Here is a 16,662-nt window from a genome sequence, read left to right on the forward strand (position 1 = left end):
AGGCATGATCTACCAGACAGGAGCCACAACCAATGCAGGTCACTATACTGCATACTTTAAAAAGAAATGTGGGTGGTTTGAATGTAATGATATTTCAATTACTCTGAAACCCAGATTACCAGCAAATCTTGCAAACCCTTACTTAATATTCTTAAAACCAAAATGTATTCACTAGTCCGAGTAGGAGAGTCTACAAAATGTCAACCTTTAAATCCACAAACTGGTAGAATAAGGGAACAGCTATCTAACAGTGAAAATGTACATCCACCAACAAGCTAAAACATGCTTGAAAACAGTTAGAATATGCCAAATGGTATCTAACTGCAATCATAATAGTGCAATATACGTTTGTCTGAGGAAACCCTGCAACACTTATTACGTATAAACATACCCTCAACAACTTTGAAACTATCAACAGTTAGACACGCCAACAGGTATCCATCCAACTGCCCCAAAATTCTGGAACATTATTGTGCAATACCACAGCACTTACAAAAGATCAACAACCAAATGAATACTGCTAAAATGCAACAAGAAATAAACAATTAAAATAAGCCAACTGGTAACTAACTGCAACAATAGTACCACCACTTCCAAACCAAAAACCATACACCTTTTCAATTCTTCCTACTACATTCTACCACTGAAAAAGACTACCATATTACAACAAATAAACGTAGAAAGGTTTTTTTTAATCCTTCATGGAGTTTTTTTTCCCCACAGACCCAATGATTACGCGAACAAACACAGGAACTGAGAACATTGCACAGTACACTGGTTTGAAGCATAGTGCTTGTAAAGTACTAACTATGAGGGTCCACAAAATACACAAATGTCTGCTATGAAATGCAACACATTACAAAGTACCTACCCTCTTATCACAGAGAAGGAAAAAACAACGTCTACTACATTTTCCCATACCATGCAAAGAACTGCATGCAGCCTCAACAATGCAAAGTATACAATGATAGGAGTCAGAACATTCAGTGCATACCTGTAATATATTACGATAGTTGTAGCCAGCCATACCATACACCCAACATTCTGAACACAGTCCAACAAACCAACTGCCACACACCATATCCACATTCCTACAAATACTATTACACTACTTGCAGCCAGTGGACAAACTCTTCAGAACATAACCCGTATGCAACCCACATGCCACTGTCAAAATGTTTGCTGCCTCCGGCCATGCACCAAAGACTGTAGGCCCTGGCCACAACCATGCAAGCAAACACCTGCCCACTTACCACAACCCAAAAACCACCGGAAACCCTATCCACTTCACATACTAAGAAAGTACTTGTAGCCAATGCACTCTTCGATGCATGCCGTCTCCATCCAATACTCTTACTACCCAAAAGCAATACATCATAACATAGTAAAACAGCCAACAATCTGCCCAGTGGCACATTCTGAACGCAGTCCAACAAACCAACTGCCACACACCATATCCACTTTCCTAAAAATAGTATTACACTACTTGCAGCCAGTGGACAAACTCATCAGAACATACCCCCTATGCAACCCACATGCCACTGTCAAAATGTTTGCTTGCATGACTTATGCTGCAGTGGTTGTGGCCAGGGCCTAGAGTCTTGGGTGCATGCATAGCCATGCAAGAAAACACCTGCCCACTTATCATAATACAACCACCTCAAGCCCTATCCACTTCACTACACATACCAAGACAGTACTTGCAGCCAATGCACAAACTCTTCAATGCATGCCCTCTCCACCCAATACTCTACTAGCTACCCAAAAGCAATACATCATAACATAGTAAAACACCCAACAATCTGCCCAGTGGCGGTGCTGTCCGCGGACTACCGCAATCACAGTAGCCTTCTTCCACCTAAACAAATACAGCATTTGAACCATCTTTCACTCCCCCCACCCTCTCCAGACACTCTTCTCTCCGCCCCCAAATACACTCCTCAAAATTAGATTTCGGCCCTGTTCACCGCCACGCTGTCCGCGGATATCCGCGTATCCAACATGGCGGGCGCATAGTAAAATGTGATGCACCTCACGCTTCCCCCTACCCAATCGGCGAGCACTCCATGTGTCTGCGGACTTCACGGTGCCCCATTGGCCAATCGGAATCCTGTCCGGCGAAGCAAACAGGGAAGTGAGTCCGTGGAGCGGACCCAGATATCACAAAAAAGGTTACCTACATTTTTCCCCGTTTTAAAAAAAAGTACTGGACAGATTTTTCACCAAATTAACAAAAGCACACATTCGGGGCCAAGCCGCTGCTCCTGCCGCAGATTTGATGAAAATCCATCCAGCGGTTTGAGCTGTAGGTGTGAGCAAAGTTTTTTCCAGTCAGTCTACGGAAAAAATAAAAATGTTGGGTCCCCCCTATAACTTTGCCCCCCTGGACGAAAACCTCGCCAAACTTGCCAAAAGAAATGAGAAAGAGCCATATATCTTTTTTTGGTGCAAAGTTTGGTGAGGATTCCTAAAGGGGTAGCAAGGTTATAAGCCGCCCAAAAAGAGGTCTTCCTATGGATTTAGCAACTAGCCGTGTGATATAGATACATTTTTTTAAACACATGATGTTCCTCTCTGCAAGGTAGACTCGTCAACTAATCCCGACTTTCTGCAAGCTATTTTTTTAGCCACACCATAAAAAGGAACACAGGATATTAGCGCCAAGTCCCACTGCCTTATTCTTCATATTACTCGAGTGAATACCGATGGGGGATAAAGAGGGGTGAGTGGCGTAGATTGGACATACTGAGGAAGATGGACATGGCAAGAGTCAATTTTTCAATGTAGTAAGTCTTATAATCTAGCCCATCATCCCTATTCTTTAAGCCTTTAAGCGCCACTCAACCCTGTGCATGCCATGTAGGTGGACCAAAAGAACTTGCAGGAGAAGTAGAGCGTGAATGGAGGGTACCGGGTGATTAAAGTCTGAGGGGTCAAACCTTCTTGGGCGGTTTGTGGTCATGTTTTGTGTAAGGCCAACGGTCATGGATTTACCATTGCACCAAATAATTATTTTCCCAGGGTGATATGCAAAAGGAAGGAGTCACCACCTCAGGAGAAGTGCATATTCCAGACCTATATAAAGCAACCGTTCAAAGAATGGATTTCATACAGCTCTTAACCAGTTTCTAGCCAGTCTAAGCACTATAGCTATTAACCAACTAAATGAGTGTACAAGAGTAATTCAAGTGAGAGGCCTGCACTTTGCGTTGTGTACATCGTTGACAATACAGATTAAACTGCTGCTGGAAGATCACCTGAGCGCCGCCCAATTTATTGATTGCCATTATGCTTATTTTAAGCACTTTTAATATTCCAGCCTACAGAATTATGAAGAGAGATAAATCGAGTCCACCACAAGTAAGCCGTTTTGGGGTTTTATTTGTGCATGTTTCACCTAAAAACATCAACAGCAAACACTTAGAGAAGCACTGTAAGTGGTAGCTACATTATGTACAGAGCAAATAGATTAAAATGTTCAACCTCTTCAAATTGGGCCTTGTGATGCTGCAAATGCACTCCATGCAAGTTATCAAATATTACTTTCATAAATTAGAACATCTGCAATCAAAAACTATACATAATATACAAAACATTGCATGTCATACCTTCCAATTTCCCAAAAGAAAAAGTCTGACTCGGCTAAAATATACTGCTGCAGCACGCTGTCAAAACATGCAATTAGCAGTTTAGATCTTCTCAAATTGAGCCTATATATTATGGTCCATTAAAAAAATGACAATTGGCTACATTTCTCAGAAATGCACCAGTTGGAAAGGAAAGGGCGGCGTTTTCAACTTCAAAAAGAAAATTTCAAACATGAAAAAGTCAGGGTCCAAAACTGTGCAAATGTTGACCCTTACGGAAAGAGGTCTTCCCTCTGAAAAGGGACAGATTGAATACATATATCCAAAAACAAGTTCATTTAATCTGCCACCATTCGAGAACGCAAGATTTCAGTATCTTGCGCATGATTAGGATTCAAAGGCAATTCGAAGGCATTGCAATTCACGATCACATGTTCAATGAAATTTTGCACTCTACATGAACCGCCTCTTTGAATTACTTTAAAGGACATTGCGCTGCAGCAAGACAACTCCTCCACAGTTGGAATGTTTGAGTCACGCAAATTGGAACACATACATTTAGGCACAAAAGAGGCCTCCTTCGGTTAAAAAAAAAAAAAAATCCTACTCCACCAACTTTGTTGCTTTCAATTCCATATATTTTTAATGAATACTTTGTAAAATGGTCTGACCAAGTAACGAATAAAAGTCTTTATTACAAGCGCAACTGAGCAACCAGCTGAGAGAAATAGTTTCAAAATCTTTCAGCTAGAGCTTTCGTGGGGTGGGGACGTCCATCGGGTTTGTAGATTTCTCATTACACAGTTGCTCATTGCACTAAGCTTTTCTTGCATTTCAAATAGGCTGCTCCCAGAATAATGGCTCAGTTCTTCAGGAGTTAGCCGTAAGGCAAGCACATCAAGTTGAGACATGAGGTCTGTAGGGAGCTTTGCATCAGAAAGTGAGTTGGCTTGATCCAAAAGGTCTAAAGAAACAAAATTAAATGATGTTAGGTAGGAATACAAAATAATGAAACATTAAAGTAGCACTGCTCTGTCAAGCTAGTTTTGTTTGCACAAATACAATTCCCCAACACGATTATGAAGGTAATGTTCTCTGCTGGATATGCCAATCTTTACAACCATAACTTTAATGCCTTTCTGAGGTTCAGCAATTAACAATTACGCAGTCTCACTTAGACTGGTCAGGAAAACCAGCAAGTGTCCAATTCCACTGGAAATTAAATGTCATTAATACAGACAGTGCTACCAACATCCACCCACAAATCAATTCCACCAAATGATTCTGAAGATAGCATTGGTAAGGAGGGGACACGCACACATTCAAGTCATTGTGTGCATGTGCGAGATAAGCATAGATCGAGCATAACAGCACACGCTTGAGAGGGAGATATTGGGAGGCGTTGGGGGAGGGGGAGAATGCAGGATTTCACAGGACCGAAAAATGGAAATATCCATCTGGAATCCACAATTTGAAGTGTAAGCAAATCACTTATGAATGTGTAGGACAAGAACATTAAATTGCAAAACATGGGGCATGTCTTTAAAACATTCTTAGCAATTAGGAGTGTGTGCGACTTTATCTTGATGACCATCTGTAGATGATCAAGAACACATAAGGGTGTGTGCATTTTCTAACACAAAGCCCGAATAACCGATTAACAAAGCACCAAACATGGCAGCAGGAGCAAAAGACTGTATAACCACGACCAAATGTATTCTTTAGGCAGATAGAAAAGGGGTACCACCAGTGAGATTTGACTGAATAAATATCTCAGTACTTCAGAGGATGATCTTGGGCTAGGTGCAGAACTTGAAAACAAAGGGAGGAGTGTCAGATGCTGAGGTAACAAGCGGCTATTGACGACTTCTCCATAGTATGGCTCCCCAGCTGATGTTACTAGGCGCTTAGGGAAAACATTCCTCGGCTGGTCTTTGCATACGACGGTGCTCCATGACAAGGAACAAAGTACTTGCAGTAATAGTCATGGATACAATTGTTCTTAGATAGATTACTCCTCATTACTCATCTTTGAGATGGTACTAGACGCAGACTTGATTGCGGCAATTGTTTTTAAAGAGGCACCTGGGTGTAAGTGAATCCGTGGGCATTTCCTTCTCTACATAATCATATATACATCTACACACACACACACATATATTAAGTCTATATAAATCTCACAAACAAATAGTCTTTTTGGAACTTGTAATGGCTTAGTCACACTATGCATATTACCCCATCTAGTGGTAGGTCCAGTGTATTAGAAGTTGTGAACTTCCAAAATAAAAGTATGTGTCTAGAGGGGTTGTCATACTATCCCACCCCTACATGTGCAAGTAGTACTAATAGTGCCCCTGAGTGACTACACCCTTTGATGGATTGTTCACAGTGCAAAGTGAGAACAGTGTGATAGAGCAGCATAATAGGTTAACCTACAATGCCTCCTTCATCTGAGTTTTCTGCACGTCAGTGTCATTCTTGAATGCAACACAATTCATCTTGCAATGCTGGCTTTGCTTAAAGGACTACCCTCTTTCCCTGTAGCAAAAGGAAGGAAAAACTGACTTGTTTTCGTTAGGGTCTTGGTTTTAGCCAGGTAGAACATGAGAACCTGCATACATCAAGTGCATGCAAATATCTGTCTGCACTTTGTTGGGCCTTTGATAAAATAGGGGTAACCCATTGGAAATTTATTCTGGGGAAGAGTTCTGAAGACCACCTTGTTGTATATATGTCCACTGACCATGACGCTAATACACTCACCTTCTTACTGAAGTAATAGTTACTAGAAAAGCTACCTTGTACGTTTGTCAATTCATAGAACATTTATGAACCAGTTCAATAAGGGCTATCAGTGTAAGACTGAAGTCCTAGACAGTAGCCAGGTTTGGAACTGGTGGGTGAACAGGTTTGATTCCTTCCATAAAGGCTTCAATTCTGCACTAGCCCGGAATTCAACAGGAATAGCAGATTTGTAACACAATTGATGGCTGTGGCCTCTGTAGAGTTGCCTAATTCTTCTACAGAAATGGGTTTATATTTCGTCTGTGTGATGGGTCGATTTGGTTTGCATGCCTCATTGAGGTGGAAGCAGCAAATGTCTAAACTAGGACATCAGGAACCAAGTTAATAGTTTGTGGATTTGATACATCTGCTGTTGGAGTTGTCTCTGCAAATTTGGTGTTGGCTGAAATCTAATTGGGTTCTAGTACCATGAGAATCAGATCGGGTATCACCTTTCGTATCCATGTTGGTGCTATCAGTATCTGCGTCATGTGTTCCTGTACCACCCCGTATAAAAGCGGTTCAGGGAAGCGTATTACAATTCTAACCATGTAATCCATGGAGCAATGAATAGTCGGCATTCTTGTGGGTACCTTGATGTGAATCGTGGGAATTATGCACTTGCTGCAAACAATTCTACATCTGGTGTGCCCCACCTTGAGGGGACAGAAATGCGAGGCAGACCACTTGAAAAGTTTCACAAGAAGCCATTTCGTTTTCCATAACCCAACGTGGGTTTCCCTGCTTATGAAAATAAGACTAAAGGAAAACGCTCCAACATAAAAAAGGTATCTGTCCCTCACACTTATACATACAATAAAAACATTTCAGGTATTTAAATGGCTGTTCAGATTCAACAAAATAATTCGAACCAAATATTCTTGTAACCAGGGTTGGATCCCCGTCCCACAAATCAAGATAGAATTTCCAAACAAAAGTTCCAATGGATAAAATGTACTCCAATAATCAGGTTCTACTTCAAAAGTAACACAAGGATTCCTTGCAATAGTCAAGTTCTGTTTCCAGCACAAAGTTCCTTCACTTCTGGAGGGTTGCACTTGGCGTCGTAATCGTCCCAAACACATTTGATCACTCTTCAACATAAAGTTCCCACAGGCTTTTTATTAGTCAAACCAAATGTCTTTGTATTCACTCTTCCAGTGAATAGTAACTACTGTGAAACTTCTTAATACAACAATGTTTTCATCAGGATGGTGTTTTTCAACAGTTCAATCATTAGTGGCCTCACCACTTTCTTTCCACCACAGCCTTTCACCACAAAGTAGCACTTAAAGGACTTCTTTCTGGCTCACTAACCTGTTAGGACTACCACTAATCCAATTCCTGGTGCACCCTCCTGCCAGGATGAATCTCCTAACACTACTAGTACTCTGTGGTGTGGTTCACTTCGAAAACATCAGTAAAGTCTTTGACTTTCAATAACAGTAAAACTCACAACTTCTTCCGTAAGGATGCAACATCCACTGATGTGGTTTGTTCCACTGATCGATTGGTCACATGCAAGGCAGGTTAGGTTCCTCTCCCCCTTGCCACTCGTCACAATGAGGACCACTTTCCTGCCACCTTTAGGTTTCCAATATCACACCAGGTAATTGTTGGTAACATTTTTTATTCAGGTTTCTCTCTTCAAGAAAGTGGTTTTCCCTTTCACTTCCAATAACCTTTACATATTGCCTCCTCTTTACTTTGACAATGCTGGTTCTAGTTTATTTACTATTGCCCCCTCTTTACCTTGCCAATGGTGGTTACACTTTGGGTTCACTACTGTCCCCTCTTTCCTTGGACAATGATAGTCCCATCCGTTCATAAATATTCTCCCTTTACTTGGGTAGTGATAGTTCTAAACCTTCTCGCTTTCTCTTTACATGTGTTTTGGGCCAAACATACTTTCTTTCATTAGTTCGATATTCAAAAACTACAAGCAGTCAGCGGTTCACTACTGAGCACCCTAGGGTCGCCTGTCGGAGGCCAACTCACTGGTCTCTCTGCGAGTCAGTGTGTGCTGCTGTCACTTCTCTGCTCGTTGGATTCAGAGCTTCCCACATCTCAGTTTGCAGTCCTGTGACTTGCGCCTTCCCGAACAGGAGCGAAAGTTGCCATCCTCATTCCCTGGTGCTCGCAAGCCACCAGAGTCAGGCACATGGCGTGGAGAGCAATTCTCTCCCACGGGGTAACCTGCAACAGCAGCGCTTCCCGCGTGTGAACTCTGCATCTCGGGGACGCCTTCTCACGACTCTCTCAGCACCATCAACCGCCAAAAACAGTAGTGGTCCCGGCATCCTCAGCTCTCTGCCCCCGCTGCATACACCGCGCTGATGACTTCTACCACTACCAATGCTACTACTTATGATATGAAATCCCCCTCAGGTTTAGGTTGTCAGGAACACTAGACTTCATACTGCAGTTCTGCGCCTCTCAGCCCCTCTCCCCAGTACGTATGGCATTATGGGACTTGTCCCCAACGGTTTTATTCTTTTTTCACATATTTTAACTTGAACTTTACTGAACTCACTCTTTTTATAAGACATTTCTAGACCGAGGATTTAAAGATATTAATTGTTGGTTCTTAATTTACAGGTTCCATTCTTAGGCAAACCATAAGGGGTTTCATTACGAATATGTTGGAGATCTTTGGGAAGGGAAGCCTTACTTTGACAACAAGCCATTAGGTGTTCTGGCATCATTGTTATCTTCACCATCCGAAGTGTACCGCTTCTTTGCTAGCAGAGCCCTCCTATACCCTTGTGAGCCTTCTCCTTCCAGGTGATCCACCCGTCTACTACCACTACCAGGGTTAGGGCCAGGTATCGGCTGCCTTCCCCGCTGGCCACCTGGGAGGAGACTTTAGGGAGGTATTTTGTGAGGGATCAGGATGAAAATCACACCCACATTTTTAAAAGCTGTTTTGAGTGCAGTTTTGCTCAGTTCCCACTCATGTTCTTACTGCAGAGATGGTCTGCTAGATATTTCACCACTACTCTGACAGACAGGCTGATGTCGAATCCCCCCATTTCATGCACCAGTGCCAAATTTGCTACGACACCTTCGATAGGGAGAGTTGTTCTTACATGTGCAAGTAAATAAAATAGCGGTTACATTGTCTGCATTCATGAGAATCCTCTTGTGCCTTGAGCAGTGTTTGTTAACGGAGCAGTGCTCTGAACTGCCATGCGTTCCAGTATGGTGATGTGTACGAGTTGCCCAAGCTGTCTAAGCTCCACCTGTACCATGGAGGCTGAAGTCTTATGGTCACTTGCACTGGAGAAGCTTCAGAATGGATCATCCACTCAGTATATTGGTTTGATTCATGCATTGCAGAGCTTGTACAGACTCAACACAACCACTAGAGGTCACAGCCCCCGGTTGCCTGTGACCACCATGCGCCAAGCCACTCTTCGTGGTTCCATGTAATGTCTTGTATGAGGTATTGGATAAATACAAGATGCTATTATTACTAGCAGTTTCATGACTTCTCAACTTACATTTCACAGTCGGACATAAAGAGGAAAAATAATCACCTGAAACCCTTGAACTCTCTTTTGATGAGTATCCGAAAGCAACCTGTTTTTCTGCTCACAAACCTTAAGAAGGAAACTAGGCTAGATTTGAGGACGTTTGAGAAGCCCAAATGGTGCAGCATTACTATAGTTTGAGTGTCTTGGTTGCACTGCTTGGTGCTGTCCCCAGTTCTGAGCCATTCGTCCAAGAAGGAGGGAGACCTGTATGCCTATAGGCGCTGCCACCACAACTTGTAGCTTTGTGGATACACATGGTATTGATGTTACCCCAAAACCCTGAAATAGTAATGCCCATCACTTACATTGAATGAGAGATTTGTGATATCTTTCGAACATGAAAGTACGCATCTCATCTCCTAAGTGGCCATGTAATCCTGCTTGACTAGCAACGGAATTACCTCTTGTAAACTCATTCTGAATATCTGGTCCTTGCCAGTAGGTCAGAAAATAGAGAACTGAGCACGAGAGAAAGTAAACAGGGTAAATATCTGTTCATGTTGCAGTACTCTTGGGTGACCCCCCTTTTTGCATTAGTGTTTCCATTTCTGCCTTTTGGATTGAGTGGGGTTTTCATTTGTCTTGGTTATAGGTTGTGTGGTATTGCAGGCAGGATCTGTGGATATAATGAAGGGAAACTTGTATAAATAATAATGGTGTGGAAGCTGCACCACTATTGGTAAGACCATCTCTAACTTCGTTCCTTTTTAGATTGCCTGTACTGCCCCAATATGATTAGGTGTGTTGGAATGGTTTATGTTCTACGTGCCTTGGGGGAATTGAACAAAGGGTGTTCGGATCCCTTATTGGGCTCTAGCACTGCCTAGTAAAATCAGTACCTCTAAATGGGTAACCACAACCAGAGTTTCTTCAGTGTTTCTTGTGCTTTTTTCACCTGTTCCAGGGTCTCTTCCACCTCTTTCCCGTACATATGGCTCCCCTTAATGAGGTGTGCTAATTAATCTGGCCTCTGAATCCGGCATGAAATAAGCCACATGGAGCCACCAATAGAACCTGGGCACTGCAGCATGCACTGTCTGGCATCCTGCTGCCTTTGCCCAATCTAAGCTATTCTTGATGACATCTATTGAGGCGAGCTGCCTTCTTTAATGATGGTTTGCGCTTTAGCTCTCCTTCCTTTTGGTCTGTCCTGTAAAAGCCCCGAGTAGCATCCCATTGGGAGAAATTGTATATTACGGATTAAAGCCATAGTGTTAGAAATGCAAACACTGTATGCGGTTGTACTTACCATCTTTTTACCAATATAGTAAAGATTTTGCTTTCCTTGCCAATGTGCAACAGAAATAACCAAGGAGTCTAGTCGCAGCTGGCAACCAATAAGGAGTGAATTGCTGGGAAAGTATTTTACAATATGAATATTGACTGGCATAGAGGTTGGCGGTGCATCCATATATATGGGCTTTGAATTGATGATTTATTCCATCCATAACTGGGACATATTACATACAGGATTTGGTTTCCTTAAGTGTCCTTTCTGAAAACTAACTTCAGGATATTGTAGGATATAAATGTTAAAATCAGCCCACAATTTGAGAAATGTCCCATATACACACAGGTCTTCAGTGGGTGAATCAGATGCTACAGTGTGTTTCTTCAGGTGATTTTAGCTAATACGTCTTGTGTGTTGTCTTCATCGAGGTCTAGCTGCCTTCTGTATCATTCGCATTGAGTCAAGCTCCTTTATCATGGCCTTGTGGGAGATTGCACTATTCTAGGATTATAAAGAGGGTGGTTTATCACGTCCTTTGTGGCAGTGTTTCCCCCCCACCCCCTTTTCTTACAGCAGAATTTGGTTATTAGCAATTGTCTGAGAAAATGTATGCTCTTGCCATGTCGGCATGACCCCCACCCACATAAGACCTGTCATATATACTCACTCCCGTTTTCCCTCAAAATATTTCTCCTGCTTTTCCCATCAGAAGTGCTCCTGACATATTAGTAGTTAGTCGACGGAGGTAAAGAAAATATCTTGTGGAGGTACATTTAAGTACTGCAAGGCATTAGTTTGAACTGGGATTGACAATTATCAGTGAATTGTTTCCGAAAGAGCCCCTGGGTATGTGATGTAGCGGAGGGCAGCTCTGTGCCATAGTGCAATGGTGTCACTTGGATCTGGGATAATGGATGGCTTGGTGCCCTGTGGTTTGGTCTTGAATTTAGGGTATAGCTTCTTCTGTGGCATAGATGTCTACTTCTGGGTAATTGTTTTGTGGTCCAGTTTGTCCAGTGTTTCGACACCACTTTGAGTAGATTGGTTTGTTTCTCTCCTGCAAGTTATGCCTGCATGCTTGATTGCATGCTGTTTGGATATAGATTTTTTCGGTGTTGCATTTGTGTTTTTTGCTTCCCGGCTGGATTGTGGCCCAGTCAGTTTTATGTGTAGTAGATGTACACTGAGACTGCTCTTCTCTACTGTACAAAGCTTGCCTTCTTCCTGACATTTAGGCAACGTAGTCTTGCGTTTCAGCACCAAATTGGATAGTTTAGTCCTCTAGTCCTTTCGTTGCCATGTGTTGGCTCCCAAGATTGCCTTAATGAGGTCTCTCCAGAGATGTGGTGGGGCTAGCTTTGAGCCCTCAGAAATGTCTTTCATTGGCACTTGGGGTCATATTTCAAACCCATCTCCAGTGAATGTACCTAAACGATATCCTTGTACTCTTCAAATGGGTATACTTTGGGAGCCTTCTGGGATATTCGGCTCAATGGTGGTGCATACCTTCAACGTCCCAAGCTTAACCCTCTTACATACAGCACACTTATCTTTAGCATGATCTATGGCAAACACCAGTTAAACAGCCTGGGGTGTTGACCCAGGACAACCAGGAGTGGCACTCCAGGTAAATGTTTAAGTATTTTCCACTGAGAAGGGTGGCACTGGCGTTGGAGAACAAAAGAGTACAGTATTGGGTATTCTTCAATACAATCTGTTACTAGTTGCGCCCAATTTCTGAGTGATCATTTGCTGCTATAGATGTAGTCTCAGTGCTATTGCTCTCAAATGTATTTTTGGCTGCGCAAGCCACAGTTTTGTTCTCTTTCTGTACTCAAACTACCATAACTGTACCAATGTTAGGAAGGAAAAAACAAACATCTGAGGAAATAGGCACCGAGGGGCATTACAAGTACCTACACAATGCCTCGGTCAACACCCAATTTAGTTTTATAAAATAAACAACGTAACAATCCAGACCGATTACTAGATGGTGAGGCATACACAAGCATATGAATCAAAACAGATTAACATGGCCCAGAAACACATTTATGACATGCATTACTTACCATAAAAGCCTTTCTGATGATTGGATCTGCTTAGATTCACATGCTGTGCATATAGTCAGACATCCAGTGGTAACCGCGGAGTATTGCTTCTTGTCTTTCGGGGACCTAAAGGGGACATCGGCATAGGCGTGTCTGTTACACTATCCCTTTCGTGACGTATGTAGTACCCAAAATCCCTCACGCGCCGAGGTCCCTCCGATTGTATTTTTTCTGCCATGACGGAGCCCTAGGCTATAGTGAGTGAGTACATAAGAGAGAAAGTAGTAAGAAGTCTATGTTCCTTCCACCCCGAGCGGGGAGGCAGGGAGGGCGCATGTGAACCGAAGCAGATACAATCATCAGAAATGCTTTCACGTAAGTAATGCAGGTCTTCTGATGCTTGTTAATCTGCTTAGAATCACATGCTGTGCATAGACTAGCGAGCAGTACCCGGAGTTGGAGGTGGGATGTGAGAAGGAACAGTACAGAAAAGATGTCTTAGTACTGCTTGTCCCACCTGAGAATCAGCCCTAGAATGAGTGTCTAGGCAATAGTGTTCTGTAAAGGTGTGTACAGAAGTCCAGGTTGCCACTTTGTAAATGGACTCTAGGGGAACATTTGCAATGAATGCTATGGACGCCCCAGCGCCTCGAGTAGAGTGTGCTCTAGGCTTGAAGGGCAGTTCTCTTTTAGCAAGAGTAACAGTGTGATGCATTTGACAATCCACCTTGAGATTGCTGATTTAGAGACAGGATCCCCTTCTCTACCAGCTTCCACTGAAACAAAGAATTGTTTAGTTTTCCTCAGTGGTTTAGTTCTATCCATGTAGAACATGACTGCCCTGCGCACATCTAGTGTGTGAAGGCTTCTTTCGGCCATGTTAGTAGGTCGCTGGAAGAACGTGGGTAGTTTTATTGACTGGTTCACATGGAATTTAGAAATAAATTTCTGCGCAAACCTGGGATGTGTGTGCAAAACTACCTTATCTTTGTGGACTGTAACAAAGGGGTCTAAAACAGAAAGAGCCTGAAGTTCGCTAACCCTTCTGATGAACAAGTTACTTTCTTACCTGGTAACGTACTTTCGATGGGATGGTCCGACGACGTATTCCATATCTATGACAGGCAATGTCTACAGCTGTGCTGCTTCGGAAAAATCTTTGGCGTCTGCGTCCTGCATCGATGCGCCGGCCCCGAGGACATCCTCCGACGGCCGACGTCACCCGATGTGATAACTAGGACGCACAACGCCCATAGCCTCAGCTATAGTTATTTCACAGAACGTGTGCCACCAGTTTTCTGCCAGTCAGACACACAAGGCCTTGCGGAACGCAAGCTGCAATCGCAAAAGAAATTCTGCAGCGGGGAAGGCAGGGAGGGAGCGATATGGAATACATCGTCGGACCATCCCATCGAAAGAACGTCACCAGGTAAGAAAGTAACTTGTTCTTCGAGGGGATTGGGTCCTCCGACGTATTCCATATCTATGACAGACTCCCAAAGCAGTACCAAGCAAGGATGTGGGAAAGAATTTAGAATACAAATTTAGCATGCCCAATCAAATTGCGGAATAGAGAACTGCCTTGCCAAAGGCCAGATCTTGCCCTCTGATGGAATCGAGGGAATAGTGACGTACAAAAGTATGCACTGAAGCCCAGGTGGCTGAATCACAGATGTGACGAATAGGAACTCCCCTCTGCAGGGCAGTAGACGCAGCTATTCCTCTGGTAGAATGGGCCCGCAAGCCAGTCGGAGGGTACTTACCCGCCAAGCGGTAACACTCGGAGATAGCTAAAATAATCCAACGAGACAGTCTGTTTCGTCACAGCTTGTCCCAAACGCTTTCCAGCCTAACCAATGAAAAGTTGATCGTCCACTCTGACCCGGGACATGCGCGAAATAAAGCTCAACGCTTTCCGAGGATCAAGCCTATGGAGCCTCTCCTCTTCCTTACCAGGATGTGGAGGAGGATAGAACGCCGGAAGAACAACCTTCTGGCTCAAATGAAATTCCGAAACCACCTTCGGAAGAAAAGAAGGATGAACTCTAAGGACAACCCTGTCCTTGTGAAACACAGTGAAGGTTGGCTTAACTGAAAGTGCCAGTAACTCACTCACTCTGCGAGCGGAAGTAACCGCAACCAAAAACACAGTTTTCAGAGTTAACAGCCTCAAAGGGCAAGAATGTAAAGGCTCAAACGGAGCACCCATAAGAAACTTAAGAACAAGGTTTAAATCCCAACCGGGCACCAGGAAAGGTGACGGAGGGAACACATTAGTGAGCCCTTTCAAAAACTGCGAAATTAAAGGAATTTTAAAATAGGAACACTCTTCAGACGAACGCTTAAATATGGACAGCGCCGCCAGGTAACCTTTAATGGTCCCCACTTGCAAGCCCCTGTGGGCCAAAGAAAGCAAAAAAGACAGAACCACGGGAATGTCACATTCAAAAGGATCCACATTCTGAACTCTGCACCAGTCGCAGAACTTTCTCCAACGGCAACGGTACAGAGACTTAGTTGCCGGCTGCCTGGCCGAGAGCGACACCTCCATTACGTCTTCAGGGAGGTCCCAATCCTTATACCTCAACCTTTCAGATTCCAAGCGTGAAGATTGAGGGATCTGACCTCTGGATGGAGAACCTGACCCCCCCCTCCCGTGAGAGCAGATCGTCTCGGTAGGGAAGACGACGTGGAGGGCAGATGGGCAAGTCTAGAAGGTCTGGGTACCACGTCCTCTGGGCCCACGCCGGAGCAATGAGGATCATCTGGGAACCGAACTGCCGTAACCTCCGCAGCACTTGCGGGATGACGGGGACTGGAGGAAACGCGTACAGCAGTGGGAGCGACCACTCCACCACGAACGCGTCTCCTAAGGCTCCTTTTGGAGGAAATTCCCGCGAGCAAAACCTTTCGCACTTCCGGTTGACACTGGAGGCGAAGAGATCCACTTGAGGGGTCCCCAAAGGGCGAAGATCTCCAGGAGAATCTCCTGAGCCAGCTCCCACTCGTGAGAGATCGAACTCTGCCACTCTGCCTGCTCAGAGCGTCCACCGTCTCGTTGTCATCTCCGGCCAGATGAACAGCCGAGATCAAAACTTCCTGCTGGATGGCCCAGAATTCGAGCTGCATCGCCTCCCTGCACAGCGGAAGTGACCCTGCCCCCCCCTTTTTGTCCGTTAGAATCAGGACACTCTTTCCGCGCACAGTCGGCAGGAAAGCCTTCAGGGCTAGCCTGACGGCCCTCAGCTCCAACAGATTGATATGGAGTCTGGACTCTGACGGAGACCAACGACCGCTGACTCAACTCGTTGGCATGAGCTCCCCCATCCCGTGAGGGATGCGTCCGTCACGATCGTCACCTCCGGCCAGGGCAGCCAAAAAGGGGCCCCCTTAATCAGATTGCCCTTGACGGCCCACCACAGAAGGTCCCGGGCCACCGAGGGCGGCACCTGAACAGGGTCCGACAGCCTGCCGGA

General features: G+C 44.2%; 1 protein-coding gene across 2 annotated transcripts in view; it reads right to left on the minus strand.

Moving 5' to 3' along the window:
- Positions 1-3,364: 3,364 nt before the first annotated feature.
- The window catches only part of RIF1 (replication timing regulatory factor 1), a 1,074,525-nt gene continuing 1,061,227 nt past the window's right edge, over positions 3,365-16,662 (minus strand). For both annotated transcript variants that reach the window (XM_069616488.1, XM_069616487.1), the window contains one exon: positions 3,365-4,551. In XM_069616488.1, coding sequence (XP_069472589.1) covers positions 4,331-4,551 — 221 coding nt within the window. In that variant the 3' untranslated portion in view covers positions 3,365-4,330. The remainder of the gene's footprint in view (positions 4,552-16,662) is intronic.

Source organism: Ambystoma mexicanum, chromosome 9, assembly GCF_040938575.1.
Source record: "Ambystoma mexicanum isolate Mex_15411 chromosome 9, UKY_AmexF1_1, whole genome shotgun sequence".
Lineage (NCBI taxonomy): Eukaryota > Metazoa > Chordata > Amphibia > Caudata > Ambystomatidae > Ambystoma > Ambystoma mexicanum.